Raw genomic sequence first — 24,995 nt, forward strand, 5'->3', positions numbered from 1 at the left:
TTCAAAAACTCCTGACATAGGTCTGTGTTGCAATTTACAAAAGTCCAATCTTTTCCAACCCTTTCTTGAGTATCTGGCCATCAGTTCGAGGCAGGGCATCTAACTCAAGGACAGTCTTGTCAGTGGCATTATGGACTGCTACATCCCTTATCGTTATGTGAACTGCAGGCTTTGCCTTTTTTAGGTAAAACTGCCTATTACCACCAGTTCATTCTCAGGATGTCCACCAAAGTGCACCCACTGCATCTCCTCTGAAACGGTGCTCCCTTTGTCTGGTCTTCAGTGTGCAGCCAGGCCTTCACCACACTAAAGGAATGGCTCTGCTCAGCACCGTGTCTACCTATCTTTGATCCCAACAAACCATTGGTTCGTGAATGCCTCACAGCATGGCATTGAGATGGTCCTCATCCATCAGAATGCAGACACCACGGAGCAGCCACCGGTGTTTGCATCCAAAGCTCTCAGTCCAGCACGGGTCCAGTACTCTCAAATCAACAAGGAGGCTCTGGCCATTGTGTATACAATCATCAATTTTTTTTGTATGGCACCAAATTCCAACTTGCTATGCACCACAAGCCCTTAATCTCATTATTTAGTCTGTCTGCTCATATCCCCAAGAAGGCAGCTCACAGGTTGAAGAGGTGGGCCTTGTTCCTCTCCTAGTACAAGAGTGACATTCATTTTCACCCTACATGGTGCCATGCCAACATGGATGCCGTATCCTTGCACAGTTGGCTCAGACCCCAATTTCAATAGTGAGGAGCTCTTGTGTTTTCTTTTGCATGTCTCCTCTCACCAAGCAGTAAAAGATTTTCCAATCACTGGTGCTGGAGTCACCAAGGCAACAGTGGCTGACCCATTCCTCAGGCAGGTAATCCCTCTCATCCAGCAAGGTTGGTATTCATCATCCATGGCACTTATCAGACCCGCTTCACAACTATTCGGTCTTGCACCATTGTCTCTCGGTCTCAGATGGGGTCTTCCTCATCTCCACGGACAACATAGTTCCCCGGGTAGTCATTCCCGGGAGTTTGCAGTGGAAAGTTTTACAGCTTTTATGTATGAGGCACCGGGGTGGTTCCCGTATTAAAAACCTTGGCTTGCAGATGGGTTTACTTGATCAGCATTGACAGAGAACTGGAACACTTTGTTGTTGCGCATCCTCCGTGTGCTAGTCAAAAAGACAGCTTGCAGGTCATCGTTTCTCCATGGTCTACAGCAGCTCAGCCCTAGGGATGCATTCATGTTGATTTTGTGGGTCCATTTCTGAACATGTTGTGGCTAACTGTCACTGACACATTTTTGCATTTTACTTAAGTGATCTGGTGCAACGTTTTTTAAAGTGTAGGTTAGTACCATAACATACTTCTGATTTGTGGATGCACTCTATATTTCTGTCCAAAAAGCAGCTATTAAGTGTAAAGGAATAGCAGCATTTTTTCCCTCTAAGTCGTCTTCCCATTGTTTACTAAGTATTTAAATTTAGACTGTGCAAACACACACACACACACACACACACACACACACACACACACACACACACACACACACACACTAGTGTGCAATACTTTGCATGATGCGTCACTGGCAAGTAAACTTGGACCATGCATGGAAAGAACTGCTACAATATAGCACAAAAGGTAACTGAAAGAAATATGCAGTGTTTTCTCACCTCTCAACTAAGAACAGTAAGTAAGGCATCCAGGAACATTGTTGAACATGATCATTTTGGTGGTCTAGCTGTTATGCTGTGAGGAGGCATAATGTTGCATGGGCACCCTGACCTACAAACCTTTGAACATGGTACACTCACTGGATAATGTTATTGCGACGCTGTGCTCCTTCCTCATCTTTTCAGGGCTGCATTCGACCTAGACTTCGTTTTTATCAATGGCAATGCACGGCCACATCAAACTGCACAGGTGGAGGAGTTTTTAAAACAAGAGGATATTCAGTGGCTGGACTGACTTGCCTGTTCCCCCAATTTAAATCTCATCAGGCATGAGTGGGATGCATTGGATCATGTATGGCAACATTTCCGAATGCATCAACGACCATCCAGCAATGGTGAACTGCACTGGAGGATGAATGGTACACCTCACCACAAGAACTCCTTACCAACCTTGTGCCCTGCATGGGAGCACATTGCAGAGCAAGCACTGCCCTATTAAGCACCATGTCCCACCTTTTGTAATATCCAGGGGATCATTGCAAATAGCAGTGACTTCAGTGTAATTATTGTGCTTATATATAAGTGTCGTTTCTGTTCATCTAATTGCGTATTTCTTTCAGTTACCTTCTGTACAATACTGCAGCAGTTCTTTTTATGTAAGATCCAAGTTTCATCGAGCTACATTACCTGGCAACACCACACCATGCGAAAGTTCCTCTCATCCTTAAGTTTCGCATACCAGTTTAACATAATGTAGCATAGTGCTATTTTTTCTGTTAATATAGTATACAGAAATAATTTTTAACTGCTGAATCTATTTCTGTTAATGTGTATCTCAATTTGTCCCACATGGTTGTCTTTTATAATGGGATCTTTGGAATGTGATGGATAGATGAACTAATTAATTAATAAAACTAGCACTGCATAATGAATTGAACCAAATGTTGACGCTTCAGTTTTGTCTCATTATTCTGGAAAGTAACTCAGATTATCTGAGCAATACTGCAATTTGAATAGCAAAGAAATTCCTTTGATGGATTATTCATGACATTGGTCATTTAAATATTCAGGACAACCAATGTTTGATACTTGCTGACTTTGATGCATTACGTAATGACATTGTGGTGTGTATTTTTGGTGTAGTATTTTAAGGTTGGTATAGAAGAAGAGGGCTTCTATAACAGGTGCGATGCTTGAGGCAGCATTCTCTGATGAAAAATTTCAATTTCAGAAAAAAATGTGAGGAATGCTGCTATTTGTAGAAGGCCATTTATTGAGTTGAGGTGTAATGGATCTAACTGTCAAATATATGAGTCGTATCTTGGTGCGAACCATGGTTGATATGCTGAGCACCATAAGTTACTCCAGAAGTATGTTGTATTGGTGGAGAGTCATCATTGTAGCAAGGAAATGAAACTGGTAACGGTTGTCCCTTCCTGAAAATGCTACACTTTTATATGGTGCTGTGGGAAGACAACTTGTCAAGATTTATTCAGTGCGAAACCTGGTTTGAAAAATTTAGACTGGCAATCAGCAACATATTTTTCTTGGTTTCTTAGTTTTTGTAGCATCTGTGTGTGTGTGTGTGTGTGTGTGTGTTGATGAAGGCCTTACTGGCTGAAAGCATATTTGTGACAGTCTTCTTCTTGTGCCTATCTGCGACTCAGCATCTCCGCTATATGGTGAGTAGCAATTTTCCTTTTCACAAACTTATGAGTCTACTTTGGAAAAAGTGAAGTATGGAAAAGGGAAGAAAGTTGTGAGTACTGGGATGTGTAGAACTGTTGCATCAGAGGATTATGGTTCCAATGATATTTTCAGAGTATTTGAGGAGAGAATGAAGACTGTGCTTTGTGGGGTTAACAGCAGAGTTGAATTTTTTTTGCTTTTTACAGGGATTTGAGGAAAAGGGTTATAATCACCTTTAAATGATAGACTGGAATTTGGAAATGAGACTGCATCGCATACTAATACAACAGAGTGGCTGGGGGGGGGGGGGGGGGGGTTGCGGTGGGGGGAGGGATGTGATGGGGAGGGGGTTTGGAGTGAGGGTAGCGAGCATCCATTAAACCCATTTTCGAGAGGAGGGAAAGAAGGTGATCTACCTTTTAGGATCACTTAGATGGGTACTGCTGGCAGAAGAGTTTGCTTGATAATTATTGAGCTTTTCAGTGTTTTTCTTTTTTAACTTATGGAAATGATGCACGAACTAAAGGAAGTTGGCTGAATTATGGGCGGGGTGTGGGAACGGGAAGGATTGGTTTGGGTCTGTAATTTCAGCTTGAGATTTGGGTGCTAATATGGTGGTACAAATTCTTTGTATTGCTGATACAAAGGGGACAGGTATTGGAGGAATACAAAACCCTGGATGGGAAGTTTTATGTCTGTTTCTTTTGGTTTATTCCAAAAAAGATGTTTCTATATGTTTTACTTAAATTTAATTTGTTTAGAGTTTAGTGTATGAACATGGCTATTGGTGGTTGTGGTGGAGGGGTTGTTTGGAAGAAAACATGTATGGTAATTTTTTTATTATACTGTTTCTACTTTTTCGATGTTTGATTTGTTTGCTGAATGGTGTTTTATTTTATGGTTTCTTTGTATTTTTCTAGTCTAAATTTTTTGTATAATGGTGTTTTTAAGTAACTATGTTCTCAAAATCTATGTATTTCATTCCTTATTTCCTTTAAGAATGTAGTGATGTATGTATAGTGTATGACACGTACATCAGTTTTGCTGTACACAATGACACCATAAGCACATTCCTATAGGTGTGTTATTTGTTTAACTCAATTTCCAAATGCATTTGCAAAGGAAGATACAGAAATAATGATGCAGTTTAATTTTTGCACTGCTGTAGTAATAAATGAGACAGGTATTAGTGTCAGTTGCCTGGAGAAACAGCTGACCCCATCAAAATTAAATGAGGCTCTAGGGCCTGATGAAATCTTCCCCTGATTCTATACAAAGTTTTTCAGTGGAGTTAGCTCCTATTTTATTCTTAATATAATGCAGATCCCTCAAACAAAAGACTTGGGACCAAGGGTTAGAATAAAGCACAGGTCACACAAAGCTACAAGAAGGCTAACAGAAGTGATCCACAAAATTACTGTCCAATCTCACTCACAACCATCGACTGTTGAATCTTAGAACATATTCTGAGTACAAAGACAATGAGATACCTCAAACAGAGTGACCTATATGCCAACCAACACAGATTCTGAAAATATCAGTTATGCAAAACCCAACTTGCACTTTTGTCACACAACATACGGCAGGCCATGGGTCAGGGTAATAAGATGGGTGCAGTACTTTTGGCTTTCAATAATCCTTTGACTCAGTACCATGCTATGTTTATTAACAAAAGTACAATCATATGTGGTATCAAACAAAATTTTTGACCGGATTGGTGGGGAGGATGCAGCAAGTTATCCTGGGTGAAAAGAAGTATATAGGAACATTTGCTATTCATGTTGTACATTAATGACCATTAATCTCAGACTTTTTGCAGATGGTGTAGTCATTTATAATTAAATAGTGTCTGAAAAAAAGCTCCACAATTATCTTGACAACCCAGGTAAAAGTTCGATGTGGTGTAGAGATGGTATTTGCTTTAAATTTTCAGAAACGTAAATTGCACACTTCACAAAATCCAGAAAAGTAGTACCCAATGATTATAATATCAGTGAGTCACAACTGGGACCAGTCAGCCTAAACAAATACATGAGTATAGAAATTTGTAAGAATATGACAGGCTCAGTTGCAGGTAAAGCTGGAGGCAGAATTTGGTTCAGTGACATGTTGCTGGGAAAAGACGGTCACTGTACAAAGGATGCTTCTTGCAAAACACCTGTGGATCCTACCTTACAATACTGCTCAGGTGTGTGGAACCCATATGAAATAGGACTACAAAGGGGATATTTAACATATACAAAGAAGGGCACCACAAATAGTAACAGGTTTGTCTCGCTCATGGGGAGCATCATAAGAATGGCGAAAAATCTAAACTGGCAGACAATTTATAACAGAAGTAAATTATCCTCCAAAAACCTTCTGACAAAGTTTCAAAAATGAATACTAACTGAAGAATGTAGAAATATATTTCAGCCCTCAACATAGCACTCTGTAGCAATTGTCAATACAAGACTAAGCTAATTACAATGTGCACAGAGACATTTAAACAGTCATTCTTCCTACACTCCATGTGTGAATGGAGTACAAGAAACCCCAAAGTGGTACCCTTTACCTTGCACTTCACAGTGATTTACAGAGTATGTATATAAACGTTTGTGAATTCTGTTTATTCACAGCTCGTGAGTTCTGCATAACTGAGTTTATCCTGATTGTCAACATCATCACAGAAAGAAATAAAGCTAAGATTCAAAAAGGATGAGAATGGAAATTGGTCATTTTCTAAAAAAGAAAGAACCAATCCTGGCAGTCACCTGATATGCTTTTTTATAACTGAAGCATATAATGCATGCAAAAATCCAGGAAATGTTTTTATCCAGCAGTGAATATCAAATGGATGGTGATGGTGGTGACAACTTCCTAATATGAGTACAGTACCTTAACCATTTCCACCTTAATCAGTTCTGTTGACAGACATTATACTGACATAAAGGAGAATAGTAGCCATTTATTAAAGGTTCTCTTAGTTTATATTGCACAAGACTGATCTGAAATAACAGGTACAAAAAAATTATTTGCACTGTGCAAAAGAGGTTGGACATAACATCATCGTTAACAAGCAGAGAAACCGTTATCACAGATAAAAGATTAAGACTGAAATTTTTCAGTTTGTATTTCTTATATTAAACAAAAATTGCGATCTTAGAGACCAACATGTTTAAACATAAAAGGGAACTTTCAAAAATCTGTCATACACTCAAAACAAACACATGAGTGATTACTTCTTGTACATTATGACAATCACAATACAAAATCATGTAACAGCAAATAATTAAGCTTTAACAAATAAAATAAAATAAAAACTGTCACTTAAAAGAAACATTATGCAGATGTTTAAAAGGAAAACTTCATTCTTCAGCAGATAATATTACCCATATAACGGATCACATCCAGGACAAGAGAATTTGTGAGCTTGTTCATGAGACTGGAACCAGCAGCTTTTGGCTGTACTTCCCCCAGGTCCCCAGAACGCCCAATGCCATGACCCAGTCGATAATGTCTTCTTGCCACAAGTGCTGAAAGAAATCAAGTACTGAATATGAACATCTGCAGTGTGTAAACTTAGCATACTACACTTCAACAATAATATGACATATAGCAACAGCATAAACCATAAATGAGGTTTCCCTGTTACATACATTCATTCATCAGTTTCATTCAGTTTGCTAATTTGATGTAACACAAATGAATGATGAAAATGAATGAGCAGAGGGGAACAATGTTTTGAAATTGAGACTGTCTAAATCAAAAGCTCATTATACTTGAAATCTGAAACTCTCACCAATAAGTGTCCATATCATCTATATTATTACCTGCATATTCCCATCCAAAAGTCACGAAAAACAACAGGAAATGATGGTACCACACCCAACAAAAAAAACATTCATCTAAAGAAATATGTTAGATGAAGAAAATTCATCCAAATAGCTACTTCATGTTTGTAAACATCAGGTTCCAATACACTTCTTTACCCTATGAAGTTTGTTGTTCTCTTCCTACTGTCAAATTTAAGTGACTTCTACATCTACATCCATACTGTGCAAGCCACCTGACGGTGTGTGGCAGAGGGTACCTTGAGTACCTCTACCGGTTCTCCCTTCTATTCCAGTCTCGTATTGTTCGTGGAAAGGATTGTCGGTATGCCTCTGTGTGAGCTCTAATCTCTCTGATTTTATCCTCATGGTCTCTTCGCGAGATATACGTAGGAGGGAGCAATATACTGCTTGACCCCTCAGTGAAGGTATGTTCTCGAAACTTCAACAAAAGCCCGTACCGAGCTACTGAGCGTCTCTCCTGCGGAGTCTTCCACTGGAGTTTATCTATCATCTCCGTAACGCTTTCACGATTACTAAATGATCCTGTAACGAAGCGCGCTGCTCTCCGTTGGATCTTCTCTATCTCTTCTATCAACCCTATCTGGTACGGATCCCACACTGCTGAGCAGTATTCAAGCAGTGGGCGAACAAGCATACTGTAATCTACTTCCTTTGTTATCGGATTGCATCTCCTTAGGATTCTTCCAATGAATCTCAGTCTGGCATCTGCTTTACCGACGATCAACTTTATATGATCATTCCATTTTAAATCACTCCTAATGCGTACTCCCAGATAATTTATGGAATTAACTGTTTCCAGTTGCTGACCTGCTATTTTGTAGCTAAATGATATGGGATCTTTCTTTCTATGTATTTGCAGCACATTACACTTGTCTACATTGAGATTCAATTGCCATTCCCTGCACCATGCGTCAATTCGCTGCAGATCCTCCTGCATTTCAGTACAATTTTCCATTGTTACAACCTCTCGATATACCACAGCATCATCCCAAAAAGCCTCAGTGAACTTCCGATGTCATCCACAAGGTCATTTATGTATACTGTGAATAGCAACGGTTCTACGACACTCCCCTGCGGCACACCTGAAATCACTCTTATTTAGGAAGACTTCTCTCCTTTGAGAATGACATGCTGCGTTCTGTTATGTAGGAACTCTTCAATCCGATCATACAATTGGTCTGATAGTCCATATGCTCTTACTTTGTTCATTAAACGACTGTGGGGAACTGTATCGAATGCCTTGCGGAAGTAGAGAAATACGGCATCTACCTGTGAACCCGTGTCAATAGCCCTCTGAGTCTCATGGACTAATAGCGCGAGCTGGGTTTCACACGACCAACTTTTTCGAAACCCATGCTGATTCCTACAGAGTAGATTTCTAGTCTCCAGAAAAGTCATTATACTCTAACATAATACGTGATCCAAAATTCTACGTATAACTGATAGACATTAGAGATATAGGTCTATAGTTCTGCACATCTGTTCGATGTCCCTTCTTGAAAACGGGGATGACCTGTGCCCTTTTCCAATCCTTTGGAACACTACGCTCTTCTAGAGACCTACGATACACCGCTGCAAGAAGGGGCGCAAGTTCCTTCGCGTACTCTGTGTAACATCGAACTGGTATCCCATCAGGTCCAGCGGCCTTTTCTCTTTTGAGCGATTTTAATTGTTTCTCTATCCCACTGTCGTCTATTTCGATATCTACCATTTTGTCATCTGTATGACAATCTAGAGAAAGAACTACAGTGCAGTCTTCCTCTGTGGAACAGCTTTGGAAAAAGACATTTAGTATTTCGGCCTTTAGTCCGTCATCCTCTGTTTCAGTACCATTTTGGTCACAGAGTGTCTGGACATTTTGTTTTGATGCACCTACCACTTTGACATAAGACCAAAATTTCTTAGGATTTTCTGCCAAGTCAGTACATAGAACTTTACTTTCGAATTCATTGAACGCCTCTCGCATAGCCCTCCTCACACTACATTTCGCTTCGCGTAATTTTTGTTTGACTGCAAGGCTTTGGCTACATTTATGTTTGCTGTGAAGTTCCCTTTGCTTCCGCAGCAGTTTTCTAACTCGGTTGTTGTACCACGGTGGCTCTTTTCCATCTCTTACGATCTTGCTTGGCACATACTCATCTAACGCATATTGTACGATGGTTTTGAACTTTGTCCACTGATCCTCAACACTATCTGTACTTGAGACAAAACTTTTGTGTTGAGCCATCAGGTACTCGGTAATCTGCTTTTTGTCACTTTTGCTAAACAGAAAAATCTTCCTACCTTTTTTAATATTTCTATTTACGGCTGAAATCATCGATGCCGTAACCACTTTATGATCGCTGATTCCCTGTTCTGCGTTAACTGTTTCAAATAGTTCGGGTCTGTTTGTCACCAGAAGGTCTAATATGTTATCGCCACGAGTTGGTTCTCTGTTTAACTGCTCATGGTAGTTTTCAGATAAAGCACTTAAAAATATTTCACTGGATTCTTTGTCCCTGCCGCCCGTTGTGAACGTTTGAGTCTCCCAGTCTACATCTGGCAAATTAAAATCTCCACCCAGAACTATAACATGGTGGGGAAATCTACTCTAAATATTTTCCAAATTATCCTTCAGGTGCTCAGCCACAACAGCTGCTGAGCCAGGGGGCCTATAGAGACATCCAATTACCATGTCTGAGCCTGCTTTAACCGTGACCTTCACCCAAATTATTTCACATTTCGGATCTCCGTCAATTTCCTTCGATACTATTGTACTTCTTATCACTATAAACACTCCTCTCCCTTCACTGTCCAGCCTGTATCTGCGGTATACATTCCAATCTGAGTTTAGGATTTCATTACTGTTTACATCTAGTTTCAGCCAACTTTCTGTCCCTAGTGAAATTAATTTCCACTATGATTGCAAGTACTTTCCTAAAAGTCTGTGGAATGTAATTTGATGAGTACGGAGAGAAACAGCACTGACACACATTTAACACACATGAAAATGTGAGAAATTCCATGAGTGTATCAAAAATTAGTGAAGAACATAACATTGCCACAAGCAGAAGAAAAAACATAGGAATACAGATGCAGTAATTCTGTGGTTCCTTACATCACAACATTACATTAGATAACATGTATTGCATAGAAGACAGAAACACATTTCACACAATTAGAAAATTGTGCAGAAGGATAGCACCTGTAACCATTATGTGCATTTTTAGTTGTTCCTATTTTCCATACACCACAAGTTACATATAATTTACAAATACAAGATAAACACGTACAAAAAGCTAATAGTACTAACTGGTCTAATATATTTACATATAGTTTGTACGTAACTCTTACTGTATTTGCTGAAAGACATTGACTTGAAACAGTAGAATAATCTCGTTAGTACCAACTTCTGTTTTGCTCTTCAATTCATTAATGTATGTGTCTTCTTCACATCCCACTTTCATTTCTTTCACAGTTACAACAAACATTTCTTAATGACATTTATACTGAAATACAGCTTCTGATGCTGTGTAGTGGAGTATAATTTTATCAACCTACACAAAATAAGAGAGGAATGGGAAAGGACATCAGCTATACACTTTTCAAAGTGTGAATTGAATGCGGGTCAACCTTATCACCACTGTGCCAAGTGCTCAGTCCTGACAAACAACCTTTCCATGATGCACATACAGCACCATTCACTTGTTTGTTAAAGCTAATGAGCACTATTATGAAGGAGAATCTTTATTAAGCCATTCCTCATCTTCACAAGCATGTAGTTTCCATCTCTGTGAGCAAATGGAATCCAAAATCTAATCTAATCTAATCTAATCTATGCATCCACTGGCCACCCAATTTTCCAGCATCTCTACCAAAAGTATTAATATGTTTAAAGGAAGAGGCACATGGGAAAGAACATATCCTTTAATTACAACTTCGCAACAATGGCCTGTTATAGAAGCTACATATGTAAGTAACATCAAATGAGGAAGTTCTGATTCCACAGTCATCTGAAGGGAGGAATACAGTCCGCATTTCACGTATTTCTTTACAAAAAGAAAAAGATACATTTTTAAGTTAATTCAAAAACAACTTAGTAAGTAATTAATGCTATTAAAAAAACACTACTGCCAATTGGATTCTGTTTGTCACCTTAATTCATCACATTTGGAAACTTACATACTCTGAAAACAAATCAGAAAATACCTCTTATGGCCCCATAATATGACAAGTAGTTGGTTCCCTAATTCCATTTAATTTGTCTCTATTGTGCAATATTTCTGCCTGAAGTAGAGGATCTCATTTCATTTCAGTACATCAGTGCAATTGTTATTCTATTCCTTTCTATTTTACAACAAGGCAAACAAATTATGAGCAACAGCTACAGAAAAAATTATTTCAACTGCTCTACTCTTGGCAGGATTGCCTATTTTCCAGGCCTTTCCAATAATAATGTTTGCACATTCACTGACCTGTCACACTTTCTGCACATCATCTGTCAGGATATCTTTGTGTTTACAGCTCAGCTGTTCTCTTCACATGCCTTCTGCGTTCTCCACAAACAAGTAAAGTATCTAGTTTGTCTTGGTTCTTGAAACAAATTTAATTTTTAAAACTAATCAGCACTTTAACAATGCAGAATGTATGCTACATTTCCTGTGCCCATTTTATACCAGTAATGCAGTGGTCCAACACACTGTTTGTTCCTTATCTCATGTGACAAGTTTCATTATTTGGATACGAAATAATGAACTTCTACATAAGACAGCAATCAGTTTCATGTTCCAAACAGATAAATCTTAAGTTCTAAATATTATCATTTCTTCAAAACTACCAATCAGATTTTAAACAGTGAAATGTCTTTTAGAGCTACGATACTAGCAGCAAAAATTATAGTAATTTCATTTGAAAATGTGAGGTTGATACTAATAAACCTGTAGTTAATATAGTTATGGAAAGGAAGTATAAGTCATTTCGTGAGACAGTCTCACAATTGTTATGGGTGAACACAAAATTATGAAATATTTAGATGAACAGTTTAGCTGAATCACCCTGCATTTGGGCCAACTTTCCATTTAGCCACCTGTAACTTTCAACAAGATGTGCAAAATCTAAATGAGACAACAAAGATTGTGTTGCTGTAAAATAGTGATATCCATACGAGTTCACTTTGAGTAGCTGTAATAAAAAGAGGTTTATACTAACAAAGTGTATTCGAAAAAATAATGAGAATTTTGTAGTTTAGTGTGTTATGGTTTCCAATTTGTTGTGTAGGTAAATGTGTCAGAAAATTATCTGTACAGTGTTAGTCATATCAGATATTTAGTTTGTAGTCAACTGTAAAAAAGGTGTTTTGCTAGCATCAGAGATTGCTTACTTTGTATAAAAATTGATCAGAAAGCCCCTATTACATTCATTATAAAAACAGAATAAAGTGCAGTACAGTTTTAGAAATGACAGTATTGTGAAAAGGATAAATTGCTACTCACCACATGGCAGAGATGCTGAATTTTAGATAGGCACAACAAACAGACTGTCAAACATGTAAGTTTTACAGCCAAAAAGGCCTTCATCAGAATTAGACAAAACACACACACACACACACACACACACACACACACACACACACACACAGGTAACACAAGTCATACACACATCACCACAGTGTCTGGCTGCCTATGTCAGATTGTGAGCAGCAGCGTGTGACGGGAGAAGCACTCTAGATGGTGGGACTAAGAAGGGGGCTGGGGTGGGAAGCAAGAGGAATAGCTGTGTAGGGATGGGAGATGGAAAAGTGCTGCATACAGGGACAAGACGCAGAGAGAATAGGGCAGCCAGGAGGTTAGATGGAGGGCAGGGTTGGGGGTGACAGCAGCAGAAAAGGAGAGAGGTAAAAAGATTGTGGATGTGTTGGTAGAACACAGGGGTGTGTAGTGTTGGAGTGGGAACAGGGAAGAGGATAAGTTGATGTAGGACAATAACTAACGAAGGTTGAGGACAGGAGGGTTACAGTAACTTAGCATATAATACAGGAAGAATTCCCACCTGTGCATTTCAGAAAAGCTGGAGTTGATGCGAGGGATCCACATGACACAGGTTTTGAAGCAGTCACTGAAATGAATAACATCGTGGTGGGCAGTGTGCTCAGCAACTGGGTGGTTCAGCTGTTTCTTGGCATCAGTTTGTCAGTGGCCATTCGTGCAGACAGACAGCTTGGTGGTTGTCATGTCAACATAGAATGAAGCACAGTGGTTGCAGTTTAGCTTGTAGCTCACATGACTGGTTTTACAGGTAGCCCTGCCTTACAGGATAAATGACACTTGTGACCAGACTGGAGTAGGTGGTGATGGTAGGATATGAGAGACGAGCCTTGCATCTAGGTCTATTGCATGAATACGAGCCATGAGGCAAGAGGTTGGGGGCGGGGGTTGTGTAGGGACGGACGAGGTTATTGTGTAGGTTTGGTGCGTGGTAGAACACCACTGTGGGAGGTGTGGGAAGAATAGTGGGTAGGACATTTCTCACTTCGGTGCATAATGAGAGTTATATGAAACCCTAGTGGCGAATATGATTCAGTTGCTCCAGTCCTGGGTGGTACTGAGTCATGGGGCGAATGCTCCTCTGTAGCTGGATGGTGGAACTTTTGGAGGTGAGGGTGATGAGAAAGAAGGCATGGGAGACTGTTTCTGTTCAGGGTTGGTAATTATAGTCTGTGAAGCTCTCAGTGAGACCCTTGTTATATTTTAAGACATACTGCTTGTCACTACACACGCAAAAGCCACAAGTGTTTAGGCTTTATGGAAGGGACTTCTTGGTATGGAATGGGTGGCAGCTGTCAAAGTGAAGATATTGCTGTAAGTTGGTAGGCTATTATGGACAAAGGTACTGATGTACCCATCTCTAAGATGGGAACAACGTTCAGGAAGGTGGCTTGTTGGTTTGAGGACCAGGTGAAGTGAATAGGAAAGGAGGTGTTCAGGTTTTCAAGGAATGTGAATAGAGTGTCCTTATCCTGGATCCAGATCACAAAGACATCATCAATGAATCTGAACCAGGTGAGGGATTTGGATGTCTGGATGATTAGAAAGGATTCCTTTAGATAACCCACAAATAGTGTGGCTTAGGTTAGTGCCATGCGGGAACTTGTGACTCAGTACCACACAAACTGGAACAACTGAATCATATTTCCCAACACGGTTAAAACCACCTCTTCTTCTGTAATGAAATGAGGAGAGTCCAACCGACTATCCTTCCCAACCTTCCCACAGTGGTATTCCATCGCCCACCAAACCGACACAATATCCTCATCCATCCCTGCACAACCCATGCTCCCAAACCCTTGCCTCATGGCTCATATCCCCGTAACAGACCTAGATGCAAGACTTATCCCATACATCCTTCCACCACCACCTACACCAGTCCCGTCACAAGCATCACCTATCCCATCAGAGGCAGGGCTGTCTGTGAAACAAGTCATGTGATTCACAAGATAAGTTGCAACCACTGTGCTGCATTCTATGTGGGCATGACAACTAGCAAGCTGTCTGTCTGCATGAATGGCCACCAACAGATTGAAGCCAAGAAACATCTGGACTACCCAGTTGCTGAGAATACCTCTCAATGTTCATTTTAATGATTACTAAGAATGCTTCCACAATGTTCATCATTTTAATGGTTGCTTCACAACCTGTACCGTCTGGATCCTTCCCACCAAAACCAGATTTTTCTGAAATGCACAGGTGGTAATTCTCCTTGCAATATATCCTACGTTCCCGTAAGCTTTCCGGCTTCAACCTTCATTTGTCATTGTCCTGTATCCACCTGTCCCCTTCCCTTTTCCCACTCCTGCACTAAAAAGCCCTCTGTTCCACCAACACACCCACACACACTTTACATCTCTCCTTTCCTGCTGACCCCACCCCCCCCCCCCCCCCACGCCACTCCCAACCCTGCCCTCCGTCTAACCTCCCGACTGCACCTAGCTGCCCTACCCTCTCTCCACCTTGCACCAGTATGCTCACACAACCAGCACTTTACTGTCTCCCACTCCTACACTGCTAATACTTACCCTCCCCAACCTTCCCCCCAGCACCCCCCTACCCCCACCACCCACACTGCTACTCCCATCATGTGTTGCTGCTCGCAGTCTGACCCTGGCAGCCAGAGACTGTGGCCATTTGTGTGAGAGTTGCATTCATATGTATGTGTGTGTGTGTTGTTTAATTCTGATGAAGACCTATTTGGCCAAAAGCATACTGTTTGACAGTCTTTTTACTGTACCTATCTGTGACTCAATGTTTCTGCTATATGGTGAGTCACAATCCATCCTACAGTTCACAATATTGTCATTATCCCATCCTGAATTTTCCATTGTTTTGTTTTGCTTTGTTTTTATTGTCTAATGCAGTACTATACTCTGTGCCCATCTTCCATTCTCTTCTTGCCTGTGTTTCACCTGTCACCTCCAAAATCGCAATGCATGCTCTACCTATGAGCCACACTGTAACAAATCTTGTCCGTGCACAACAGATGGCTACAAGACTGCTCTGACTGTTGATGTAGCATCTCTTGTCACACATTACTCCCGCTGATATCAGTAATCCTAGACCTTCAAACTGGTCACACTCCCTGCCTCACTCTCAACGTATTTTCACATGTTATTCTTCATACCTTCCTGTGCCACGTGAACTTCTACTTCATCCCACCAACTCCTCCCCAACCCCCCATGCCTGCTCCTCTCTTATTCCAGTTTGCACATATTAGCTTCATGTAATCTAGTCACATCTGTTGACCCTCTTCTTTGCACTTATCTGACCAAGGACCTGCAATCCACATTACATCCTTTTTATTTGTTTTTTTCTTTGATTTCACTGTGTTTTCACATTAATTTCAGTTGTTTTTACCTTTTACTATAGGCCTTCTCCCTGTGGTTTCATCTTGTTTCCTCATCATTCATCTGTTTCTTCCCCCCACCCCGACTCCGTGATTTGTCCAATGTATTTTGGTATTTTTTGCAGGTATTTCTACATTTTTTACATATTTTAATTAATTTTTATCCTCCACCATGGACCCTTGCCCCTTCCATCTGCATCAATACAGAGAAGATTCCGTATTTCTCGCCAGAACGAACTCCAAAATATTTTTCCTGTGTTGTTGCTAGGCTCATGGAATGCCCTCCAAACGGCCTCACCACCTAATTACCCATCATCAGTTACAACTCCTCCCTTCATGATAATTGCCACCTGTTCATATTCTGCCAGCCCTCAACCTTCACCAACATAGACTTGCAAAACCATGTCAATCAGGCCCAAACCATCTTGCAATACCTCCTCTCCATCCATAAAATTCTCTTGCTATGCAATCCCAAATTCCTGGATTCCATATCACACAATGAAACTACTGCCCTCCAGGAACGAGAGCAGCATGTACATCACCACCCTAAAAAAACTCTCCAACCTGTTCACTTCCTACTCCCGTCTTGGACTACATTATCAACCATCTCTACAACAACCTCCAAACCTCCCCCACTTCCTCCACAGCTGACAAACCCCGCCTCGCAGACATACTACATTTACCCTATCCTCAAAAACTCCCTCCCAACACCCCACAGAATCGAGAACCTAAGCAGACCGAACAAAAGTCATAAACCTTTTCTCCAAAACACTTATACCCACAGAAGTGTAAGTCCTTCTCTAAGGTCTCACCTTCTGCCCCACTGCCAAATTCAATCATACTGTATTGTGAAAGACCTATCTCCTTTTCTCTGAAAGCCCTTTTTTTTTCTTTATTGTCCTTGGGGCTATTATTTCATAGCCAGTAAGGCATGTCAATAATTAACAACATAATTAACACCACAACCTGATTCCAAAAGAGCCAAAAATTGCAGGATATAATGATCACACACTTCACAAAATAAAACATCCCAGAGTGACCAATTTTGGCAGAACATAGCATTAGTGCTTTGTTTTAAAAGCAGAATATTCAACAGACATCAACATCAAGATACAATTGATACTGCTGTTTAATTCGATGATTACAAATGACGGTAGCATCCTTCCACAAGATACAATCAATCAACATCACAACCAAGTTGATACTTACAGGTGCTTTTGTTCTTCTTTACCTCTGTGATTTCACTTACTAGCTTTTGCAAAACTAATGTACCCTAACAGAGTCTTTTACACTGATCATTCCACAGGCCAATTCTTAAAGGACTAATTAAATAAAATGCCTTATCATTTAAGGATACAGGGTACTTATAAATGGTGGAAAAATAGAAATTTTTTATGGCTTTATTAAATTCTACAGTCTTCCCTGATTACATTGATACATACATTACAGGCTTTCAAATGAAAAATGACATATATATACCAAGTTTTAAAGTTATGGTCATGTACGCTGCCACGCCCCCTTTATTTCTGTTACATAAATCAGTATTATTTCGAAAAGAACTGTGAACCTTCTGTTTCCGGCATTAATACATATGATACATGGTATATGTTGGTAACAGTGCAGGTTTCTAGTGCCTGTAAATAATTACCTTTGCCAGTATTTACTTTTGTTTAGTTGAAGCAGTTTGTTCAGGTGTTACTGAATGTATGTTGCCCAAGTGCTACAAATATTTGTGGAAGTACAGATCCTTTAGCGTGCAAAAAATAAAAATTATTCCAAGCATCAAGGAATTCATTAAAGGAAATTCCATGGTAACCAGTTCACACACAAAGCAAGCCACACTGTTGAAAGTAACCTATGTATCAATTCTTCAAAGAAGAAACTCCCACATGGCACATCTCCTGGTAATTCAAATTTTTGTGCTAACAACGATGCTGTTTGTAGTGGATTTGTTGTTGTTGATGTGGGCATCTTATCTTCTTTGATAAATAAAAGTGGCCAAATGTACACAGTGTGATTGTGTAGGTTGTCTGGAAATAACTGAACAACAAAGTATCATGAGGGGTTTAGTGTCACAATTAGTTGTTATGTGTAGATCCTGCAATAAATCTACCTCGAAAATGACTTCAAACATTGTGCATAATTCATATGATGTGAATTTGAAGTTAGTGTATGCAATGTCTGCAATAGGACAAGGAAAAAAGGCTGCTCAAACGTTTTGTGGTTTGATGGACTTCCCTCCTCCTCCATCTCCTCCTAGTAGCTTCAGCAAGTACATAAAAATACTTTTAGGTGCCTTGACAGTTGTGTCTAAAGCATCTATGAAACATGCAATAGAAGAAACTAAAAATATTAGTGAAACCAGGGACACTGCTGTTGCACTTGGCGGGATATGGAGATGGGATATGGAAACATCAAGGAGATCATTCCTTTAATGGTGTTGTGAGTGCTACTTCTCTGGAGAATGGAAAATTTGTTGTTGTTGAGTGCTTATGTAAGTACTGCCACACCTGCTATGGTAGCACTGAAGGACATATTGAACATCAGTGTTCTAAGAATTATGATGGTTAAGAAGAGGTATGGAGTGTGATGGAGCTCTAAATATACTTCAGAGGTCGGTGCCCATTTATAACGTTAGATATACAAAGTACCTACGTGATGGGGACTCCAAAGCTTTCAATAAAATTAACAAGTTCAATGTTTATGGTGATACCTTGGTAACAGAACTGGAGTGTTGTGGACATGTGCAAAAGAGGATGGGTGCTAGATTGAGGAAGCCACAAAGAGAAACAAAAGGAAAGTTGCTATCTAATGGAAAAGCTCTGACTGGCCGAGGCAGATTTACAGAAACCGAAATAGACACCCTTCTGAGTTATTATGGACTGGCCATTAGACAAACTGCACCTCTGAATGATGTTACAGCAATGATAAAAGCTGTATGGGCCACCTACTTTCGTAAGTTGTCCACAGATGACCACCCTGCTCACAGACTTTGCCCTAAAGGAGCAGATTCTTGATGCAGTTACCAAATAACACAGGAAAGTGGTCAAAGATGCTGTCATAAGCATTCTCTTCCTGAGCGTGTTACGAATGAAATAAAACCAAATTTTAGAGACCTGAGTAACAGTGTTTTGCTTAGTAAATGTCTTCATGGGGACACTCAGAATACAAATGAAAGTTTCAACCATTGCATATGCAAAATATCACCCAAAAATGTTTTTGTAGGACTAAATACAATTAAAGTTGGTTTACTAGATGCAGTGATATGTTTCAATGATGGAGTGATAGGAAGGTTGGAAGTCCTGAGAAATTTAGGCATAAAATGTCACTCTAATGTGGAAGATCAATTGCTTGCGTGTGACAGACAACGGGTGCATGAAGCTGAAAGCTTCGCTCTTCCAGTTAGCAAAGAAGCAAGAAGTGCTAAAAGGAATGCCAAGAGGAAGCTTGGAGATGAAAAAATGCTGCAGGATTAAGATTATTCTTCAGGGATGTTCTGAGGCACAGTTTAATTGGACTCATATCTTCATTCACAATTTCCCACAAGTTGTATTTTTCAGAATTCAGGTACAAATATTTCCTAAAGTTTATAAAGCATTGCTCTAATTTTTTTCTGTAACTTGCAATAGTCCATACTCATGTAGTAGCCCTAAGCTTTACTGCAAAATCAACTAAATTATAGAAAAAATAACATTTTTATTAAGAAAAAAATTATGAATATTAAAATGTAAGATGTGATTTTTTTTATCTTTGTAATATACGTAATAAGTGGAACTAAATAAGTCTAGTACCTCAGCCATTATGTCGTGCACATCTGGTAAGAATTTGGTCTCTTTCAAATGTGTTAACATTGGATTAAATGGTACCTCAAATTTGAGGAAGCATTTAGGGGAAAAAAAAAATTGCATCAATTTCTTTGTAATTTTTTTTAATAACCCTAATCAGGTTCGAAAATATTCAAAATACTTCTAATTTGTTTAGAAAGAGTGCTGTATTATCTGATATCAACAAAAAATCTGTAAAACCTATACATTATAAACATTGCCTGAAAGAAATAGGTGTTGATATTTACATAATACTGAGCCGGAAAAGTAGCCTGTATCCTTAACAGTATATTAAAAATCAGTTAAATGCTGTTTTAAAATACAAAGTGAATGCAAAAAAGTTAACACTCTCTGTACCAAAGACAGGAAAAAATCTTATTCTGTGTATTTGATATCTAAATCTGTGCAGTCACCTGAGGCAATTCTCGCTTCTCTCTCACCAATGCCACAGTTACCAGGGAAATTATTACTGTCCATCTGTGACAAATCAGTGAGAAACATCTCTATAGTGGTGTCATCCCATCCCTCTTCTGGCCATTTTCTCTGTAAGCAGAACACAAAAATCAATTTTCAGCAGTAGAGACAGAAGACCAAAACATTTTTCCACTACTGCTAGTATGTTGGTAATGCATTTCACATAAGCAATCGGAGGGCAATTTTAGGTATCAATGGGAGGTCACAGATCAATCAATATTATCAATGCTGAACATAAAGCAAAACCTGTGGTTGCGGTTAGGTTAGGACCTACAAGTTTAGCTTAATTTCATCAACCCAAAACAGGCCTTTTGTTATTCTGTCACTGGCAATATAAAACTAGATGTCAACACACCATCTTGCTTCCGAACACCCGGTGAGAGCCACCTATGTCTAATTTAGATTAAAATTATTTTGTGATTGTCATTTGGCCAGTCACTAGCCAACTTTAGTGTGTGTGTGTGTTTTTTTTTAAAGAGCCACATGCTCAATGTGTTGCTCGTTTAGTTGCCACAAGTGAAGCCTCATCAAGTATGGCTGGCAGCATGTCCGAAACTTTGCCTTCCCACCCTCGCCCCTCCACCAGCTCAACCACTGTAATATGTCAATCAAATAGTTATTTTATTCAAGCCATAAACATGGTGGAATTTGTTCTCAGCACCACCACAGCATCTACCAATCATGCAGATTTTTATGAATTTAAATAGCAGGACTAAAAAAATTAGAGATAATGCGTCCACAGCATTATACCGCTAATTAAAAATATTATTTATATAGTATATAAATACTCAGTACATTAATACAAAGAAAAAAACATTAGTTTACAAAATTATTTTTCATATTTACTGAAAGATAGTAAGCATATCAGTTTACTGTGGAAATAGCACGAGACTGTGCAGGCAGAACTTCAGAATATAACTTACAAAAGTATAGTCCTGCCAGTAAAAGAGAAATACGGATTAGACATTAATCAAGGGAGATGAATTCTCTGCTAGTCACATGCTGAGTTAGATTCAAGTAAATTTTCATACGAACACTTGTTTTAATGAATACTACAGTTCTATTATTATTTGATGCAACAGCGACGACATCACCGAAATATTTATGCTACGCAGGGTGCGAGAAAGTTGACAACTGGTTTTTGTGGAGAAATGTTATCTGAATTGCTAATGACCTGCAAGAAAATATTTGTCATCACAAATGTAGTTTTCTTGAAAATAAATATAGCATATAATTGCTGTGTCATCTCATCTTATTTTTAATTTGATAATAAACTACAGGAGATTATTAAAATTATGTTGGGGACTAAAAACCATTCACTTACGTATTCACAAAAGTTGTCACTCCTTCAGTTCGTACTGCAGAACGGAAATCATTCTACTAAAGAACTTCCTTATACCATAAAGTGCTTTCATTATTGTAAATCAATGAATATTTGCTGCTCCTCTTATTTTTAATTTATTTATCTTTCCTTTCATCCTCCTTTCTCTATTTTGCCAATTTATTTAGGGTGAAGTGGGGTAAGTGTAACCATGGGGTTAGTGTAACCACGGCTTATGGTGCCTTAAAGCAGCTGTATTTTTACCTCTGACCTATCACACATGTTAATTTACTCCTTTCTTTGTTATATTTAACCATAAGGTGTCAAATCTGACATAAATTGGTAATTAATTTTTGGACTTGAATTGACGTCTACATTTTCACTCTGCAAGAGAGTGACATGCTCTGAATTTGGTGGTCTGTCATTTTCGCAGCTTTAAAGACAACTGCACAATTTTTTGGTTACAAACTAACTTTTGCATGATAATTTCAAATATGAGGTTCGTTTTACTCTACTGATAAAGCTCTTGATATGCCAGGCATGGTTACACTTACCCCAACTTTTTCCCATGTGGGGCAAGTGTAACAAATCGGCTGGGGCAAGTGTAACCAGGGGGGGTTACACTTGCCCCAAACAAACTTACCGCAACAGATTTATTTAAGCCATAACCCTGTTTTTGCCATCAGACTAGATCAACTAAACTGACCTTCCTGTGTGTGAAATCTAATTGGGACCAAAAGTTAACTCATCACCAGAGACATCATCAAGGGGTAAAAATGAGCAAACGTGACTGTTCCAATCTCCTCACTGCTGTATGGAATGAAACACCACCTGAATTTGTGAAAAGTGGTTTTCAAAAAGCAGGAATATTCCCTTACAGTAGAGAAGTAATTGATAAAACTAAATATGATCCCGAGGCATATAAAAGATATGTAGCTCATACCAAATATTTGGCAGAAACTAATCCATTGCCAGCTCTCGATAATGCAGCCATAGACTGTGTGGAAACTATGTCTCTAACAGAAAGTACTCAGATTTTTGGGAACCTTCCAGCTGAACAACCTCCAGAATTTTATAGGCCTACATCTACTGAGCCCTGTAGTTCTCTCAATATCACAGTTCTTTCTCAAGCATTCCTAAGCTAACCAATGTTTCATTATGTTCTGGAACTTCTGATTTGTCATTTGAAAGGTTATTATTGGAAACAGTCCAACAGTGTAGTCCCACTGGTAAAACAAAGAAGAAAAGGATTGCACCAGGAGCTGAAGTTATCACTTTTCAAGGTGCCATCTATAAAGAAAAAGATTTTAAAGGAAACAAGAATAATAAGTGGAAAGCAAAACAAAAAAGCATTATCGGCATAAAAAAGGGCTTGGTAATGAAAAGTAAATCTTCCAAACAAAGTGCTGTTACTTTATCCAAAATGGCATCTCAGAATGTTGTGCAAAAAAAAAAAAAAAAAAAAAAAAAAAATCACAGATTGCTCACGTGGGTAACAAGAAAAAAGACTGGAAGTTGAATCAACAAGTGAAGAAAGTGAAACTGAAGGAGGCCTATCTTTAACAAGTAGTGATGAAGATGATAACACTGGATGATCTCAGGAAAGAATTGATAAGCTGTGAAGAAGAAGAAAAAGAGGCAAACTTTTTTGAAGCTAAAGATAAAATTACAGTTGGAAAAGTATGTTCTGGTAGCTTTTGCAACAAAATGTAAGAAAGTTCATTTTATTGGCCAAGTTACCAAAATTATTGATTTAGGAGATCCAGAAGTGATTTTCCTCAGATCCAAAAATAAGACAAAGCATGGCACCACATTATATTGGCCTGATAGAAGAGATGAGACACAAGTTCCCTCCTCTGATGTCATTTCAGTGCTGCCTGAGCCTACTTTGGGTAACAAGGGAGACCTGACATTTGGTGTTACATTTGATTCATACAGCATTCAGTGACTAAATAATAGTTAGGACCTAAGTGTGAATATAATAAGTTGAATTAGGGCAGTTTAGCATTAAACACAAATTGCCAACAGCTTTACTTCAATTACCATGAAAAATAATAGAAAGTGAACTTACAAAGTGATTTTTTTTTCTTTTCTCTCGAGACTAGATATTTTATTATTTTTGTCAAATTGCCTACCAAAGAAAAAAATATTACTTTTGTAGAATTTAAACTAATAAATTACTGGCCTAAAACAAAAATAAATCATCTATGATGCATTCTGCTTCAATGTTTTATGGTTTAGGCTAACACTTATTTTTTTTAGTTTAGCTAACAGTTTCTGTGTATTTCATAATATACAAAGAGGCGAGTGCAAAAAAGTTCATATCTTGAGTAAAATTTAAGGTATTTTAATAATTTGAAAATCCTCAAATTCAGTAAAAATTGGGTAATCAGGTCACTTACCCCAAGTCTCTCTTACAATGCTCTGTGTGGGTACAAGAATGCGGGGTTACACTTGCCCCGAACCATGGGGCAAGTGTAACCTCACAACACAAAATTTTGAAAACAATTATTTGACCATATAATTTTTTCTTTCAGAAACAAAATGTATATTGTTTAAAAGTCAATAAGTCAAACTTTAAGCATGAGAAATTTCAAAATCATAACTTCAATAATAAGTTGACATTTTGGTGTCAAAGTTGAACTATGCCAAAACGTGGTTACACTTACCCCACTTCACCCTATAATAATTTGGTAGTGTTATTGTATAGTTTTGTTTATGTTTATTATAGGTTAACAGACTGATTCAATATGTCTGTCAGGAATTTAAAGAATTGGACGTTTACAATCAGCTGAACAAATTTATTATTATTTTCTACCAGTATCAGTCACAGCAACCATCTTCACAGGAACAGTACATCAACAAAAGCAACTGGACAATGTACACACAAGATAAAGCAAGTAAGTTGTCAGGCTGATCACTGTTATCATGTGGAAGTACTTAAGATACTTATCAAAAAGCTGTGCATTACGAAGAAAATTGAATTGCGTAGCCATCAAATGTACAGATTTTTTTAGTACTTCTACATAGGCTATTTTCCTTGATAAAGTTGACAACTTATACTTTTTATCCTGTGTGTGCATTTTTATTCTTATCCAACAAAAATAAGTGAACAAAGTGACTGAGAGTTAGTTATTTACACTACTATAGCAACAACCAATCATAGCATGAGTTGGATTACACTCTCTGCTAGGTACACTGCTGCCATACCGCTCTACTACCTCAGCAGCAGAAAATTGTGCTGTATCACTTAATTGTTGTGATCTGTTCTTTGTTTTGGTTCTCTGTGTGGTATGTTTCTTTAA

General features: G+C 38.7%; 1 protein-coding gene across 1 annotated transcript in view; it reads right to left on the minus strand.

The window, feature by feature from the left end:
- The window catches only part of LOC126473137 (O-phosphoseryl-tRNA(Sec) selenium transferase), a 69,651-nt gene that overhangs the window by 42,644 nt on the left and 2,012 nt on the right, over positions 1-24,995 (minus strand). Inside the window, exons 3-4 of the mRNA XM_050099996.1 lie at positions 20,309-20,438; positions 6,733-6,876 (exon numbers count right to left, since the gene is read on the minus strand). Coding sequence (XP_049955953.1) covers positions 6,733-6,876; positions 20,309-20,438 — 274 coding nt within the window. The remainder of the gene's footprint in view (positions 1-6,732; positions 6,877-20,308; positions 20,439-24,995) is intronic.

This window comes from Schistocerca serialis, chromosome 4 (assembly GCF_023864345.2).
Source record: "Schistocerca serialis cubense isolate TAMUIC-IGC-003099 chromosome 4, iqSchSeri2.2, whole genome shotgun sequence".
Taxonomy (NCBI): domain Eukaryota; kingdom Metazoa; phylum Arthropoda; class Insecta; order Orthoptera; family Acrididae; genus Schistocerca; species Schistocerca serialis.